The sequence below is a fragment of the Molossus molossus genome, unplaced genomic scaffold (assembly GCF_014108415.1).
Source record: "Molossus molossus isolate mMolMol1 unplaced genomic scaffold, mMolMol1.p scaffold_m16_p_26, whole genome shotgun sequence".
In the NCBI taxonomy this organism is placed as follows: domain Eukaryota; kingdom Metazoa; phylum Chordata; class Mammalia; order Chiroptera; family Molossidae; genus Molossus; species Molossus molossus.
Window position 1 is genome coordinate 3249512 of NW_023425362.1, and position 17500 is coordinate 3267011.

Here is a 17500-nt window from a genome sequence, read left to right on the forward strand (position 1 = left end):
ACACGACCCCGCAGGGCAGGTCCCGTTAACAGGCAAAGAGGCGGACACTCACAGGAGCCAAGTGAAGTGCTCAGAATTCAACAAGAGGCAGAACCTGGGTCTGCTGGCCCCGGAGATGATGCTGATGATATCATGCTATAGGATCACAGGGAAAATCACTGTTTGCTTATTGTTCCTGTAAACAGTTACATCTCTATAGGCATGTGAAACTTATAAATGAGGTCTTTCAATACAAAAAATGAAAAAGAAAGACGGGGAAGAAAGAAAGAAAAGAACAGAAGGAAACAACCCTGTTTGGATTCTCATTCTACCCCATCCCCTCCCCCTCCAATAAAAACAACATTAAAAAAAGCCACATCAAGGATAGCTGATCAAAACACAGATCAAAAAAGAATGAAAGAAAAACATTTCAAATAAAGTTCAGCTGTTTCTGTTTGGAAACAACAACAAAAATCCCACTTGCCACAGTAAACTGACAAATGAGAAACGGACTCTGTGGTGGCGGAGCTGGAATTTTCCGACGGCCTCTGCTATGTCATTACCGTGGGCGACCCGCAGTGCGCGGGAGCGAGCAGCTGGGTGCTGGCTGGCTCGCTCCAGAGCAGCAGCCCAGGCGGACCTTCCGTCAGCCACCCCTTGGAGGGTGTCTTTCCCCTGAACCTGGAAATCCCCGCTGGCCTCCAGAATCGGCCTCCAGCCACGGGACCGTGACACGCCTTCCAGCCTCACCCTGGCCTCGTCCCGCCTGGACAAGTTCTCTCTGCTTTGCCAGCCTGGAGCTCCCCATCCCCAGGGTGGCTGAAAGCAGAGGTCTTCTGCAGGGTCCTAATCGGAGACTTCCAGTGGGGAGCAGGGGCTGCTGTCCAAAGGTGTCAGAAGCCCTCGCCCCCATCCCATGTAGGAGATTGATGGACACGGCCAGTTGATCCACAGTGACAGAAAATGGAGGTCTTGTTATTTTTTTATTTATTTATTTTTTTTATCCTCACCCAAGGACATTTTTCCATTTTTTGTTCAGGTAGAGTGGGAGGGAGAGAGAGGAACAGAGAGAGAGAGAGAGAGAAACATCGACATGAAAGGGACACATCGAGTGGCTGCCACCCGCACGACCAACCAGGGCCGGGGACAAACTGCAACCGAGGTACGTGCCCTTAGCGGGAACCGAACCCGGGTCTCTCAGGACCGCAGGCCGACGCTCTAACCGCTGAGCCAAACCGGCCAGGGCGGAAATGGAGGTCTTGTTATTAACTGGTATTTAACATCAGAATTGTTCCTAGTCTAAGCACATCCAAAATATTTACTGCTTTTTAACACAAAATACTGAAATTAGAGTTTGATAAAAGCTTGGCTGGTGTTAATTATTCGAAGAAGTTAAACCAAACAAATCTGAAGTAACATCACTGCCAAGCCCAGCGGAGCGAGCTCACAGGAATCGGAGGGCTCATGGGAGAGATGTCTCTTGGCACAGACGTCCCCACCAACAAAGCACACACACGCACCCCTCACCCGGCCGCCAGGGGCCACCGCCTGTTCATGCTTTCACTCGACAGAAACAGCCTCCGGAGCCTCTCCCGGGTTCCTGAGCACTAGGGGGAGGGGACAGTCACCACCGACTGAGAGGGGCAGTCTTGCCGAGAGGCGGTAAGAGTTTAACCCTGGACAGGCCACGTTTGGCATGTTGGTAAGACATGCACAGAGAATGGTAAGCAGGGTATCAGATGTATGTCCGATACGCAGAAGAAAAGTCTGTCTAGAGGTTAAGTTCAGGAGCCACAGGTGAAGAGATGCTACTTAACGCCATGAGACTACCCAGAACACAACGGTCTCACCATCTGCATGGTTCGCAGCCTGGCTCCAGCCAATGTCATTTCTTGCCTGGTTGATGGCAACAGCCTCCCTGCAGGGTTCCCTGTCCCTGGGAATACACTCCTGTAGTTTCTCTGTGCGTGCTCCGTCCCCTCCCAGTGGCTGGTGAGGAGGCCGTGTAGGCAAGTGACTAAGAATCAGGCGCACACCGAGTTGAAACCTGGGTCCAACCTTGAGGACAAGGCGCTGAGCCTCTCGCTGGCTTGCTCATCTACGAAACGGGAGGGTGCTAACACCGCGTCTGCCTTGTGCGCGGTGGGGAGTAAGAAAGGTGATGTGTGTGAACACAGTGAGGACTCACAGAGGCTCCTGCACGAAGGGAGTGAGGGAGCGAGGATCCGGAGAGGAGGAGCCAGGCCAAGACCCTCGGCAGGAATCCCACGCATCTGGCTGCCGTGCCCAACAGCCTCCGAGTTGTCTGGTCCTTGCTAAAAGCTATAGACTACTGACACAAACCTCTTTTCATTAAAGGTCAATTCAGGGAACATAAAAGTAAAACTGGGTAAATTTCTTTTTTCCCAACAAATCAACTTCATCTGCATGTTCTTTTACCGCCTTGCTGTGACAGGAAGCTTTCTTCTCCTTTTCCTCCCATCTTGGAGCTAAATGCCCGGCAGGTGTCGGAGGCGGCACAGCCCGAGCCCCCGCCCCGGAGGAGCCCCCGCCTCGGTGCATCAGCGAGCCAGCTTCGCTCCGCGTGAAGGAGGGGCGGCCCCTGGCTGTCCCCGGCTGCGCATGGCTGCGTGCCCTCTGAAAGAAGACGTCTTTCTCTACTGCTAATCAGGCAAATGACAGTATCTTTAGCACAAATAAGCATTTTCAGTCTACTTACTTTGAAACACATGATTTTCATCAGCTCCTTTTCTATTCTTGACAGAAACCACAGTGAGGGGAGTTTTATTTTAGAATGCCCCTCCACCCCCTCCGGCTCCTCCATCCTAGGCCCACAGGGCTCCACTCTCCGAGGCCCCAGTGGTCTACTTGCCCCTCCCACCTCAATCAGCACAGGCCACCATGCAGTAGGGGCGGGGCCGGCCACGTGAGGCTCTCCTCGGGGAAGGGCCAGACAGCGCACGCGTCTCTGACCTGCGAGGCCCTATGAGCTCCCTGGTCCCTGCCGCCACACTAGGTCGGGCCCTGCAGCGCTCCTCGGAGAGGCCAGCGCCCTGCGAACACGCCCAGGGTACAGGTGGCTTGTTTCGTCCCAGGTGTGGCCAAGAGCCAGAGCCCCAGCTGCAGTCACAGAGGTCATAGGACAAGACCTGCCCACACTGAGAGTTTGGCGCCTCTGCAACGTTTCTCCCATACCGTCCGGTTCACCTTGAAAATGGGCTCTACACCGCACAGGCTGCACAAGGGACAGTCCAGCCGTAACCGAGACAGTGGCCCACAACACAGGCACACCAGGAAGGGGCGGGGACAAGGCCCTGGCTGTGCTCGGATGCCGGTGGTTCCCACGAAAGGATACAGGGGTTGCTGTCATCCAGGCTGCAGCTGTCCAGGATCAAGGGGATGCCGTCCAGCTCCCTGACCTGGAGAGAGAGGAGAACACGGATTTACACGTGGCAACAGCCTGGGCGTGTCGGAGATCAAGGATGCTTGCTTCTGTTTCTATCTCCCACCCATACCCATGCTGTCGGCGCAGTCAGCCCAGGAACGGCGAACAGCAGGTGTGCAGACACCAAGTGGTGCTTTCTCTCCCTCTTTCCTCAGAGTGGGGGGCGACGGGGCGCCACATTAACGAGGATAAAGCAGACCTCTTTCTGACTTTGTTCAGCAGGATAAGCTCCAATGGATCTGAGTTTACTATAGCTACTAGTACTAGTACGTGAATTCTTTTTTTTTTTTTAATTGATTGATTTTAGAGAGAGACGAAGGGAGAGGGAGAGAGAGACAGAAACATCGATGAGAGAGAACATTGATTGGCCGCCTCCTGCATGCCCTTCACTGGGGATCGGGCCCACAACCTGGGCATGTGTCCTGACCGGGAATTGAACCAGTGACCTCTTGCTACATGGGTCGATGCTCAACCACTGAGCCACACCAGCAGGGCAGTGAATTCTTTTCTAAGCCAGGAGTAGGAATGCTTTCCTGTGATTCAAAATCCAGAAGCAAGAGGGAACAGGTCTTACTAGTTTTTTTAAAAGGCAAATGAAAACTGGGAAAATTATTTGTAAGATATCATAGGCAAAGGTTAATACTTTAATATATAAAGAACTTCTAAAAATTGAGAAAAGGCCCTGGCCGGTTTGGCTCAGCAGTTAGAGCGTCGGCCTGCAGTCCAGAGAGACCCGGGTTTGGTTCCCGCTAAGGGCACGTACCGCGGTTGCAGTTTGTCCCCGGACCAGGTTGGGTCGTGCAGGAGGCAGCCACTCGATGTGTCCCTTTCACGTCGATGTTTCTCTCTGTCTCTCTCTCCCTCCCTCCCACTCTATCTGAACAAAAAAATGGAACAATGTCCTCATGTGAGGATAAAAAAAATAAAAATAAATAAAAAATAAAAATTGAGAAGAGACCAACAAACCAATAGAAAAACAGATGAAATACTCGACCAGCAATGACACAGAAGAAGAAGAAATGCAGGGGGACCATAAAGATATCAGAATATGTCCAACTTTATCCCCAGTAAGAGGAAGGCAAACTCCTATCACACTGAGGTGCCGATGCTCAGCTGTCCGGATGGCAGGTGCCTAGTTCGCCAACACACGCTGAGGGAGGAGAGACGGAGACAGCCACCAAATACACCGCTGGGCGAATGCTGAAAGGCGCCACCCGCGGAGGCGAGCTGGGCAGTCCCCAGCCAAGTCATGCGTTATTTACTCTTCTGACCCAGTAATCCCATTTCCAGGACTGCAGATAAAATACACACCATCACATGAAATTCTGTTTGCACAGGTGATTCACTGCAGCACAATTTATATTTTTAGAAGTTTTACTGAGATTATAATCCTACTATAAAAACCCATGTTTTAGTTCAGTGGATTTTAGTACTCTCACAAAGTTGTGCGATCTTCACCTCTATCTCATTTGGAACACTCATCACCCCAAAAAGAAAGTCTGTACCCACAGCAGTCACTCCCCTTTCCCACCAGCAGCCACCCCCCCTCCAGTCCCTGGCAACCACTGACCTACTTTCTGTCCCTATGGATTGGCCTGTTCTGGAGGTTTTACGCCAATGAGATCACACACAACACGTGGACTTTGGTGTCGGCTTCTTGCACTGATCATGGTGCTTTCTTCCTTTCATGGCCGAGTCACACTCCAGTGTCTGAGTGGACCACATTGTCTATCGGTGCACGTGGTGATGGCCGCCTGAGTTATTCCAACCATCTGGCTATTATGATGATGTTCTTGTGAATGTGTGTGTGCACATGTTTACGTGGACACAAGTATTTAATTGTTGTGCTATATATACCCACTGGTTTTAGGTAACCCCGCATCTAACGTTTGAGAAGCGGCCAGACCCTTTTTCAAAGTGGCTGTACCATTTTACATCCCACCAGCAATGCGCAGGGTTCCACTCCCCCATCCTCGGCAGCATCTGTCACTGCCTGGCTTGCAGTCTGGCCACCCCAGTGGGTGTGAAGTGCCATGTGACCATGGCTTTGATCTGCAGCCTCCTGACAACTAACGACTGACTCCGAGTGTCGGCAATATTCACAATAGTGAAGACCATGGAAACAACTCCACGTGATCAGTACAGTCTGGTCAACGAGCTCTGGCATGGACACGGATTTTTACGCAGATGTGGACAGCGAATGGAGTGGACCACTGAGGCATGCCGGGGAGGAGGGCCAGACACAAGGGAGTGCCAACAGCGAGGTGCAGAATGGCTCATATGTGCGCCTCTAGTGTAACAAAGGAGGCGAAATGTACAGATCCTCTTTTATTCCAAAAAGAAACAAAGAAGGGCTGACCGAAACTCTAATAATGGCTTTCCCCAGGGCAAAGAAGAGAACGAGGGGCGAGATGAGGCAGACCTCTGTAAGTGTCCCTGGCTGTACGATTCTGACTTTGGACTCTTGTATGTATTTTATATGATTTTAAAAAATTAAATTTATAAAATTCGACAAACAAATGAATCTGATGACATGTGAAACAAAGACGACTTCTTTTGTAGAGTTGAGTCATCGTTCTGCTGTGTCCTACACTCACAGACGGGCTCAGGGACCTCACAGCCACGCCTGCCACCTGAGCCTGACCCCACAGTGCTGCTGTGTGGAACCATTATTTCTATATTTAGTCTAAAGCAACGGGTAAGTAATCATTAGGAACCAAGATTTTCAGCATTAAAAGTTAATTTTACATTTAATTCTTTTAAAATATGGTTTTTAAAAATTTTTTTTAGAGAGAGAGGAAGGGAGAGAAACATTGATGACAAAGAAACATCACTGGGCCGCCTCCTGCATGCTCCCTACTGGGGATCGAGCCCACAGCCTGGGCATGTGCCCTGACCGGAATCGAACCAGGACCTCTCAGTCCATGCGACTGAGCCACACCTGCCAGGCTATATTTTTCTTTCTCTAAAAAATATTGCCCTGGCCGGTTTGGCTCAGCGGTTAGAGCATAGGCCTGCGGTACAGAGAGACCCGGGTTCGGTTCCCGCTAAGGGCACGTACCTTGGTTACAGTTTGTCCCCGGCCCTGGTTGGTCGTGCGGGTGGCAGCCACTCGATGTGTCCCTTCACATTGATGTTTCTCTCTCTCTCTCTTCCTCTCTCTCCCTCCTGCTCTATCTGAACAAAAAATGGAAAAATATCCTTGGGTGAGGATAAAAATAAATAAATAAATAAATAAATAAATAAATAAATATTTCCTGCCGAGCTGTTGCTGGCAAGGCCTAGATGCAGCCAGCCAGCAGCCGTGGCCAGTCCAGTACGAAATGAGCCGTCATCTAGACCACGCTCCGCACGGGAGCCACCGTCCAGCTGACCGAGACGCAGCCCTGCTGAAGGCAGGGAGAGGGGAGACAGCGAAGCCGGCATTTCCCTAGGCACCGAGGTGGCAGGAAAACGAAGCCCTATTTAACAGACACCCACCTGCACATGCCAGGCAATGGCAGACACCGGACCCATTTAACTCTGACAAGGCCCGTCTGACAGCTGATGGAAGCGGGCCTCACAGGCCAATCACCCTCCCGTGGTCACAACTAGCCAGTGCCACTCAGTGAGGTCTGGAGGCCAGCCTCAGTCTGCAGGAGCACACAGGGAGAGGAAGGAGTTACGCCTTGTCTGCTGGCTCTTACCATGAAATCTGGGCTTGGATTTTCTGTCTTTTGAAAAGCTTCCCAATGCAATCCCCACACCCCCACTTCTCCACCCATGCCCCGCCACGCAGCTCCCAGCAGGACGGGGTGCTAAGAAGCAAGTCTCCAAATGGGAAAGGAGCACTCTGCCAAAGCCCTTGCCTTGGGGTGAAGAGGAGAGACCTCAAAAAGGACCAAGGGCCTGGTGACTGGCACAGAGGGTAAGAAACAGCAACACCAGATGACCCTCACCAGCCCTGCAAATGTGTGAGCTAAACCCTCTGGGACACGCGTGTCTCCAGGCCACACTACCTGCACTCAGGGTTTGGTTCAGCGAGGGGACCACTGTGTGTGGGGCTTACGAGGAGGCTCCTGGAAGAGGTGACGTTCACCTCAGGATGAGAAGAATGGACAAGGGGCTGGGCGAGGCGGCAGCAGAGCACGCTTGGGCAGGGCGCGCATGCGCACAGCCGCATGAGCAGGGACCTGCAGTGCTCAAGGCCTGGGAGCACGCAGCGCAGGGACGAAGAGCCCGGCCTGCAGAGCCAAGGGCTGGGCCAAAGCCTGGGCCTACAGCCCTTCCAAACCGCTAAGACTTAGTTCTCTCATCTGTGAAGTGGAGGTGACAGGGCGATTCCAAAGGTGACTGAGAATGGAGTGGAGGACCGAGTACAGCTGGCGCACGGCGATGTCTCAGTGGCGGGTGGGGTGGCGGCGGCAGTGGGCAATGTCCGTGCTGTTCGCGGGAGGAGGGCCAGCTGGCCAGCAAGCAGTGACCAGGATTCTTGAAAGCTGAGAAACTGGAGGGTGACTGTCACACAGCCCAATACACAATTCCACTCTGTATCAGGCAAAACCGTAAATTCATTTTTAAAAACCATCTTTTGGGGAAGGATTAAGGATTCAGGACCTATTATTCAATGCCAGGGAAACATCTCATTTTGCTGGGGAGAGAAAGAATTCTCAGATATGCTAAATGGGTAAGACGTTCTTTGAGGGAAATAAATTCACATGCTAAAGACTGAAATCTAAGCACGCAGTAAATGACGGTCACAGAGTTGTGGCTGAACTGTGGTGTGCTTCCCTAGTTAGACACCTGTCCTTCACTCCGATGAATTATGAAATGATACAAAATAAATCTTTATATAAATTCATGAAATGTTTATAACAGAAGCGACCTATGACGAACAGGTCATATATACACTTAGGAATGAATGCAGGGACCCTGGCCGGTTTGGCTCAGCAGTTAGAGTGTCGGCCCACGGACCAATGCGTCGCGGGTTCAATTCCGGCCAAGGGCACGCACCTCGACTGCGGTTCATCCCTGGCCCTGGTCGGGTGGTGCGGGAGGCAACAGTGGATGTTTCTCCCCCTCCCTCCCTCCCTCGGGATACATGGGAAGTGTCCTCGTGGAGAAGAGCACGTGCCTGCGGCAGGGACACCGCAGCCTCATCACCAAGCTCAGCTACCGCTGCAGCTGTGTGTGGAGCTCAGGCCGGGGCGGGGAGAACAAGGAGAGAATTAACAAGTTTCCTTCTGTTCGCACTTCATAAAACAAGGAAGTTTTTTTACCCAACATGTTGGGAGTTGATTCTAGACCCGTAATAAATGAGTCACGAGCTGCAGCCCGGATCAAGGAGCCAAGCTCGGTCAACGCTGTCCCGGGCTAGCGCACCTTAGAAGACCGGCTTAAACGACGTCTCTCCTCCGGAAACAACGTGCGCAGGAGGACAGCTAACCGATCCGCTAACTGTCCTCTCCCGCCGCAGCCAACAGCCTGAGAACGCGCTCTGTGGAGCTGTGGGCCCACCCACGACATCTAAGCTCCTCTGGGACAATGTGTCGGGCTGAGGGCAAACAGCCTGTTGTTCTGGCTGTTCTCCCACTGACCGGTGAACAATGACAACAAAACAGACCTGAAGAAAGGCCAGAGTGCACGACCACCGCAGGACCGGACCGCCCGTCAGTACACAGCGAATCCAGCCTAACCAGCATCTGGTGCACACACGTTTTAACACGGTTCCTCAAGACAAGTGCACCAGTAAAAGGTCACCAGCATCCTCCTGCTCAAGTGGATAAAGACTAAGGTGGGTATGACCATGCACAGACCGGGTCTCTGTCCAGGGATGAAGCCACCCTCAGAAATGCCATTGTGGGACTTCGTAGGTGGCATCCCACTGTGACTCATTTGCTTGTCTGAGGACTAAGGATGTGGAGGTCTTTTCATGCGTTTATGGGCCATTCCCAAATCTTTTATTCAGTGTCTTCAAATACTTTGCCTGCTTGGGTTGTTACTGAGACATGAGTGAGTCCTGTGCCAGATCTATGTACTGTGACTATTTCCTCCTACTATGAGGGAGGCCTTTTCATTTTCTCGATGGCGTGTTTGCAAAAACGAACTTTTCAATTTAGATGCACAATCCGTCAGTTTTCTTCATGGCCAGTGCTCCGAGCAGGGCTAGCCGAGCGGTGAGAGCAGACGTCTAGGGGAGAGCAGTCAGTCTGCACAGTAAGGCACAGAACTGGCTGTTGGGTTTTTAACAAATAGATGCCCTTTATCAAGCTGAGGAAGTTCCTCTCTACTCTTAATCTGCTGCAAATTTTTATTCTGAATGAGTGTTAAATTTTGTCAAATGCTTTCCCTCCATTTATTGAGATAATCGTATCTTTTCCCCTTTTATTCTGTTAACACGTGGGGATCAGTGTCTGATTTTCTAATGTTTACTCAAGTGTACATGGCTGAGATAAGCCATCATTATTTGTGATGCATTTCATTTTATACAACACACAATTCAATCTGTTAATATTTTGAAAGAAATTTTTGTTTCTGTTCCTGATTCCATGATGTTTATGTTTCTGCAGTTTGTTTTTCCTGCACGGCTTTGTCTGGGACACTTCAAGACAAATGTACTGCTGGCTTCACAGACGGGCTGAAGTGTCCCCCCCTTTATCGTCTGAAAGGGAAAGACTGGGTGTAAGTTATGTTTCCTTTCTCAGGTGCTTCATAAAACTCACCACTGAAACAATGTACCTGGAGATTCTGTTGTGGGAGAAGTTTTTTTTTTTTTTTTTTTTTTTTTTTTTTTTTATCCTCACCTGAGGACATTTTTCCACCTTTTGTACAGATAGAGTGGGAGGGAGAGAGAGAGAGAGAGAGAAACATCGACGTGAAAGGGACACATCGAGTGGCTGCCACCCGCACGACCAACCAGGGCCGGGGACAAACTGCAACCGAAGTACGTGCCCTTAGCGGGAACCGAACCCGGGTCTCTCCGTACCGCAGGCCGACGTTCTAATCGCTGAGCCAAACCAGCCAGGGCGTGTTGTGGGAGAAGTTTTTAATCACAAATTCCTTTTCTAAAATGTAGGCTATGGACATTTTCTACTTACTGCTGACTCGGCCTTGGTGCCCTGGTGGGGACCCAGGTGGGGACCCACCGTGCACACAGCACGTCCCAGCAGCGGGCGGACTCACGCTGCGCTCCCCTGGCGCCCGGCCACAGCCCCCCCCCCCCCATGTAAACCTCAAAGTGTATCTTCTTTATATTTAAAATTATATTTTAAATAATTAGAAAGTGAGGACAGAGACATTTTATTTTTCCCACACGTGACTGCCCGGTGCTTCTGATTTCGTCGTCGAGAATCCGCTTCCCGCCAGGCACCTCCCTCCTCCACCTCGTGTGCCCTCCAGCACCCCGACGGGTCTGCTGGAAACCTCTGCCCTTCACAGCACCTGGGGATGTCTTTATTCGGCCTCACCATTTCCGAAGGCTGCATTGGCTGGCTGGTTACAGACGGACAGTTTCCTTCTATCATTTTAAAGGTATCATTTCACTGATCCCGGTTTTGCTTTATTTCTGAAGAGAAACCTGTTCTCACTCTCACCTTGATCCTCTAGACCGACAGGCAAAGCCAGAGAGCCAGAGAGCTACAGCACGAGAGGGGAGGTGAACCCAAACCAGAAGCCTGAAGTTCTTTGCAGACATGACCAGAATGCACACATTCTGGAAAGACTGAGGAAGTAAAAAGACATCAGTTTAAAACGAACAGAATAAAAAGAGATAAACAAGTATAGAAAACACAGATAAAATAATATCATAAACTATAAAAAAAGAAAATCTAAAAGTGGAATAGTTATTTCTGAGAAAAATAGAAAATGTCAAAATCGACACAATGAATAAAAAGCCTGAAAAGAACAATGATTAAAAAATATGACAATCACCAGACTCTTAGACAAAAACAATCAAAGATCCGAACAGCTCTCAAAGTGGGTACCATCAACTTTTTAAGGAACAGGTTATCTATTATGCACATAAGTTGTTCAAAACAAGAGGAAGTTTCCTATCTCATGTTACAAGTTTCCCATGATGTGGTCCAAACCAGGATAAGAGAGACCAGTAAGAAAATATCACGATTACTTAATTTATGAATACAGACCGCCCTTACCCCCCCCCCAGAAAAAACCTATTAGACTGAATAAATTAAATATGCTACAAAAATTCATCATGATCTTAATGTAAATCGGAAAACCCACAATGCAATTATCCTCTTAATAGACCAACAATAATCTCATTATCACACAGAGAGCATCTGATGTTCAGCATCTATTTGCGATTTTTGGAATTCTCAGAAAACCAGAGACCTTTGTAAGCTGAGAAAGGCTACGTGCCAGAAACCGAGAGTAAATGCCCCACCTGAGAGAAGAGCGAGGTGGAGCCCAAGGCCAGGGCAGACCAGGGACTCCGCCTCCTCTGATGCGGCAGGAACTCCGGAACCCTGCAGGCTCAGGAGGCCTTTGTTGGGAGCTCGCTCAGGAAGCCCCAGAGCAGCTGGAGCGGCCCCAGGGGCTGTCTGGCCCTCGGGGCACAGGGGCGGCAGGGCAGCGACAGAAGCAGCGGTCAGGCTGACTTGGTTGGAGGAAGAGGGACGCTCTGAGGAGCAGAGCTGAAATCTTAGAGGCCTGGGCACGCAGATACGGAACAGGGGCAATGAGCCAGGAGGTCGGGACAAAAGGATGTGAAGGGAAATGCCAAGAGCACCTGGACTGAGGGCTCGTCCTGTGCCGTGAGCTCTAGAGAAGAGGTCAGTGCTCTAGTCACCACAACACAGACCGTGACCGGGGCCCTACGACACCCAGGAAGGGAAGAGGCCTGGTTGGGCTCACTGGAATTCATCCAAGGAGAGCAAGACCCAAGAAACCAGTGAGAACTTGCCCCCTCAATGCCACAGGCCACCAACTGCCACTTAAGTGGTGAGACTCTTTACCCCCAGCCTCTGTCGCTCAGATGGCACAGACTGTGCTGTCCGGTGAGGGAGGCTAAGTGCTGTTTGGACACACGCCTGCATCAGGGCACTGCCAGAGGGGACGGCCTGCTTTCTAACTGGCGTGAGGGTGGTGCCCTGGCAGCCCTCTTGAATTGTAAGGGCTGAGGCACATCCACCACTTGGCACCAGGGCTCCTGGCACCATGGACAGGCTGCAGCAGACAGAACCCCGACCCCTCGCAGGACAGAGCCCCCCAGCTGGGATTTAGCAGAATGAGAACTGGGAGAACACATTTTGAGCTTGAATTTCTTTGATTTTTAACTCACACAGGCAGAGCATTAAACTTGAACGCCTTTGGACTTTAATTTAAAATGAAATGTAATCTTTGGATTTTAATATCTCCCTGGGAATCTCATAATGAGATGGAATTAATATTCAAATATAGGGTATCTCTTGTGGGCCTTTTACTATTACAGGGAATGTAGGCCTTTCACTGGGCTATCTTAATATGGAATGAATTTCTGCCTTGAGGTCAAAGTGATTTGGGGGTTAATTTGATTCATGTATTTGTCTGACCCACTTAAGAGTCTTCTGGGGGCACAATATCCACTCCCCACCAGTGGTCCAGAAGGAAGAAGCGTGGCGGGTATGGGCAAGGGGGGCCTCATAAAGGTGGGAGCAGATGGTCCTGATGACCTAAGCTTCTCTCCCCGGGCCCACACACCAGACACCATCGAACAGGAAGGAATGCGGGGAGGCAGGAGCTCCCTGTCCTCCTGTATGCTGTGCACAGAGCTGCATGAACATACTGCTCCTCGCGTTCTAGGTCCTTCCCTGGCTCCTTCCCAGGGCAGTGACAACCAGGGTGGAGAGTCTGGCTGTATGAAGTCCACCGTGTAACAGCAGCTGTGTGTTTGTTTGAGTGGCTCCTTCATTAGACTTGGGGGTTTTCACCGGCATGAAGCACATTTACTCATTCTTGCACCCCGTGCCCTGCCCTACGTGTGAATAACTACTGGCAGAAAAAGTACACGTGTGTGAAGCAGGCAACAGCCCTTGTGACTGCCCCACTGTGCATCCACCAGTGACAGGTGGACCAGGTCCCCGTGCATGAGCAAGAAATAATATATATTATTTCAGGGACTCAAGAGCACACATACAGATTATGACAATTCCTATAAAGAAAAAGCAGAAGGACCCACTAGAGAGTGGCTCTATTTTAGACGCAGGACGGCCAGACTTGGCTCTGAAGTGGCGGCGCTGGAACTGAGACCTGAGGTGCACACAGAGATCTGGGGAACCACCTCCTTCAAGGCAGCGAGAACCAGCAGTGTCAAGACTCACAGGGAAGAGCTGCCTTAGGGACAGGAGCCAGCAAGGCGTGTGCAGGGCGCAGGGTCAAAGGCAGAATGTGGGGCTGGAGGGGGGGCCAGATCCCAGGAGCAGGCTGAGAGTGGTCCCTGGAGCAGAAGCAGAGCAGCACCGGGACCCTGTTCTCTGGACATGCAAATTCTACTGAATCAGAAACCGGGGTTGGGGCCCAGCACACAGGGTTGGACAAGCCTTGCTGACGATCAGGATGAATGCTAGACTTAAAGAATCACTGGTACACGCGGTGGTTCTCAGTCCTAACTGCGAATCTGAACCCCTGGGGGAGCTTTTACACCCCTGGGTGACAGTCCAGGCCCACGTACATATCTGCGTGTATGCACTGTCGAAGCTCCCTGGGTGCTCCAGCAGGTAGAGGGTCGTTCTGAAGGCCAGGAAACCACCCAGACTCCTGCTCCGTGAAGGAGCAGTGAAGGTGGGAGGCAGGTGCAGGAGACATCAGCCGGGTGAAGAAGCCGCCCTGACTGCACGTGCAGCGCCCAGGAGCGGCAGCGGGCCTGCGAGGACGGCCGGCCCTGACGGCGGCGGGGGCCAGGCCCACCGGTGGCGTGGGCACAGAGGAAGCAGGCCGATGTGAGATGTGGCTGAAGGTACGGCAGAAGGAACTGCTTTCTAGGACGGAGGTGGTAAGAGAAAGAGAGGCTCAAAGACTCAGCCACGCGGGATGAGGTGGCCTCACTACTGAGGTACAGGAGGGAAGCGAGGGGGAGCTGAGGGGCTCGGAGCACATTCCCAGATGTCAGGAGGGACGTGCGTGGAGCCACCTGGGCGGATGTCAGCAGTTCTGTATCCCGGTGCGAAGCCCAGGGGACAGGTCGGGAGAGGTGCTGTGCAAGTCTGCACACAGGTGGCCTTCCCAGCCCAGGAACGAGGTCTCCCAGAGGGGTGGACGGAGACGGTGAAGGGCTTAGGACCAAGTTCCAAGACACTGGAGCATCTAGAGGTCCCGGAAGAGAAGTCCTTATGCTCCTTCCCTAATTTTCGGTACCTTTGGCATCGTCTCCAAGTTTAGTCAAAGGTTGGATACTCCAACAATGAGTACTGCAGACAAGTGTAAGCTTCATTCCTGATGGACTCATCTGTAGAAAAATATTTTGCTTGTTTTCCCTGGAGGGAGATAACTGATAACTGAAAATGCACAGTGACGAGATTTTCTCAACAGTTACAGTGATCGCCCTGGCTGGGTGGCTCAGTTGGTTGGAGCATCGTCCCATACACCAAAAGACTGTGGGTTCGATCACTGGTCAGAGTGCTGTTTCTCTCACATCGATGTTTCTCTCTCTCTTCCTAAAACTAAAAAAAATAAAATAAAAACAAACAAAAAACATCTTTGAATGCGAATTAAAAATAAAAGTTATAGCGATCACTGGATTATTTGTTCTTGAATCATTTTCCAAGGTAACTTCTTTTAGAAGCTTATTTCTCAACCAAATTATACTGTGGGCTGTGAAATATGCAAATTTCTTATCTTGTTCTGCTAAAATTATATAGCAATAACAGAGATACACATATAAACATATCCCACTAAGCTGAATAAAAAATACTTCAATTCCAACCGACTCATTCTGTGCTCGCCCAGGCCACAAGAAGAGCAAAGATGACTGACGGCAAACTCAACTTCAAGAAGACGGACGGACAGTGTTCCCGTGAAGCAGGTCTACCCGGTGCCCCGGTACAAAGATAGCAGCCTTGAGGACCGGAGAGGGGAGTGAAGTACCAGTGGCCCTTCTACCCTTAGGGCAGAGGGGACAGGCAGCATGGTAGAACCAGAAAGGTCAACTTCGGAGCCAATGAGAAGAGCCAGAGGCCACTTCGGCTGGGATGACCACTCTAAAACCACACCACAGCCCAGCGGGCACGGCGGGACTGACCCCTTTCTTCTGGGGCCTACACCTGTCCGTGAGCAGGAAAAGATCTATCCACAAACATCTTCAGTCTTCTCGTCTCTGACCTGCATCTATTACACACAGAACATGTTTTTAAAAATGAGATCATCATCATATATGCACTGTTGTACATCTTTCTGTGTAATAAAAATTATTATAAAATGTGAGTTTTTTAAATGATATATATAATTCCGTTCCTACAATCTACTATAATTTATTTAACCTTCCCTTTTTTAGGTCATTGAAATCATTCTTAAATTTCAGCCAAGAATATAAATAAACATCCTTACAAAAAATGTTTTTACTATATTACTGATTATTTACTTTGGAGAAATTCCCCAAAGAATGACCAGATGAAAACTATAAACATCTTGGATACACAGCGCCAAACTGCCCCCAAAAGGGTTCTCCTGACTTATTCTACCCTCAGAACTGCGCGCTTCACTGTCCTACTGACCAGCGCATACTTTTTTAATAAGTAAAAACGTCACTCGGGGCGGCCGGTCTCCATTCGCAGAGGCGGCACATCCCGCTGCCTGAGCGCTGCGGCCAAGGCCGGCAGAGGATGCGCTTTGCTGACCAGCTGGGCCGCCGCACAGCTGCTCGGGAGCGGCTCTGACACCCAGCGGAAGAGCCCACAGTTCTGACCAGTGAACAGTGCGGGCAGGCGAGGCGACACGCGGAGGGACGAGCCTCCGCCCGGCTTCCCGCAGACAGCAGACTGCAGAGCCCGGGGGCCACATCGCCGCAGGGAGCCGGAGGGCCAGGAGCAGACCCCTCCGCCCGGCTTCCCGCAGACGGCAGACTGCAGAGCCCGGGGGCCAGGTCCCGCAGGGAGCCAGAGGGCCAGGAGCAGACCCCTCCGCCCGGCTTCCCGCAGACGGCAGACTGCAGAGCCCGGGGGCCAGGTCCCGCAGGGAGCCGGAGGGCCAGGAGCAGACCCCTCCGCCCGGCTTCCCCAGACGGCAGACTGCAGAGCCCGGGGGCCAGGTCCCGCAGGGAGCCAGAGGGCCAGGAGCAGACCCCTCCGCCCGGCTTCCCGCAGACAGCGGACTGCAGAGCTCGGGGGCCAGGTCGCCGCAGGGAGCCGGAGGGCCAGGAGCACACCCCTCCGCCCGGCTTCCCGCAGACAGCAGACTGCAGAGCCCGGGGGCCAGGTCCCGCAGGGAGCCGGAGGGCCAGGAGCAGACCCCTCCGCCCGGCTTCCCCAGACGGCAGACTGCAGAGCCCGGGGGCCAGGTCCCGCAGGGAGCCGGAGGGCCAGGAGCAGACCCCTCCGCCCGGCTTCCCCAGACGGCAGACTGCAGAGCCCGGGGGCCAGGTCCCGCAGGGAGCCGGAGGGCCAGGAGCAGACCCCTCCGCCCGGCTTCCCCAGACGGCAGACTGCAGAGCCCGGGGGCCAGGTCCCGCAGGGAGCCGGAGGGCCAGGAGCACACCCCTCCGCCCGGCTTCCCCAGACGGCAGACTGCAGAGCCCGGGGGCCAGGTCCCGCAGGGAGCCGGAGGGCCAGGAGCACACCCCTCCGCCCGGCTTCCCGCAGACGGCAGACTGCAGAGCCCGGGGGCCAGGTCCCGCAGGGAGCCGGAGGGCCAGGAGCACACCCCTCCGCCCGGCTTCCCCAGACGGCAGACTGCAGAGCCCGGGGGCCAGGTCCCGCAGGGAGCCGGAGGGCCAGGAGCAGACGGGACTGGCTCAGAGCCGCGCTCCGAGCAACCTGCTCCGAGTGGCGGCAAGGCCAGGCGCCGGGAAAGACGGGCATGTGGAGAACACACCGAGCGGCTGGGGCGGCAGGCACACTCAGGAAGAACTCGGAAGAGTGACAACTCCACGGAAAAGCACGGGGTCGTGCG

General features: G+C 52.3%; 1 protein-coding gene across 3 annotated transcripts in view; it reads right to left on the reverse strand.

The window, feature by feature from the left end:
• Positions 1-17500, reverse strand: part of ATXN10 (ataxin 10) — a 145763-nt gene that overhangs the window by 19370 nt on the left and 108893 nt on the right. For all 3 annotated transcript variants that reach the window (XM_036278179.1, XM_036278178.1, XM_036278176.1), the window contains one exon: positions 3335-3398. In XM_036278179.1, the coding sequence (XP_036134072.1) occupies positions 3335-3398 (64 nt within the window). The remainder of the gene's footprint in view (positions 1-3334; positions 3399-17500) is intronic.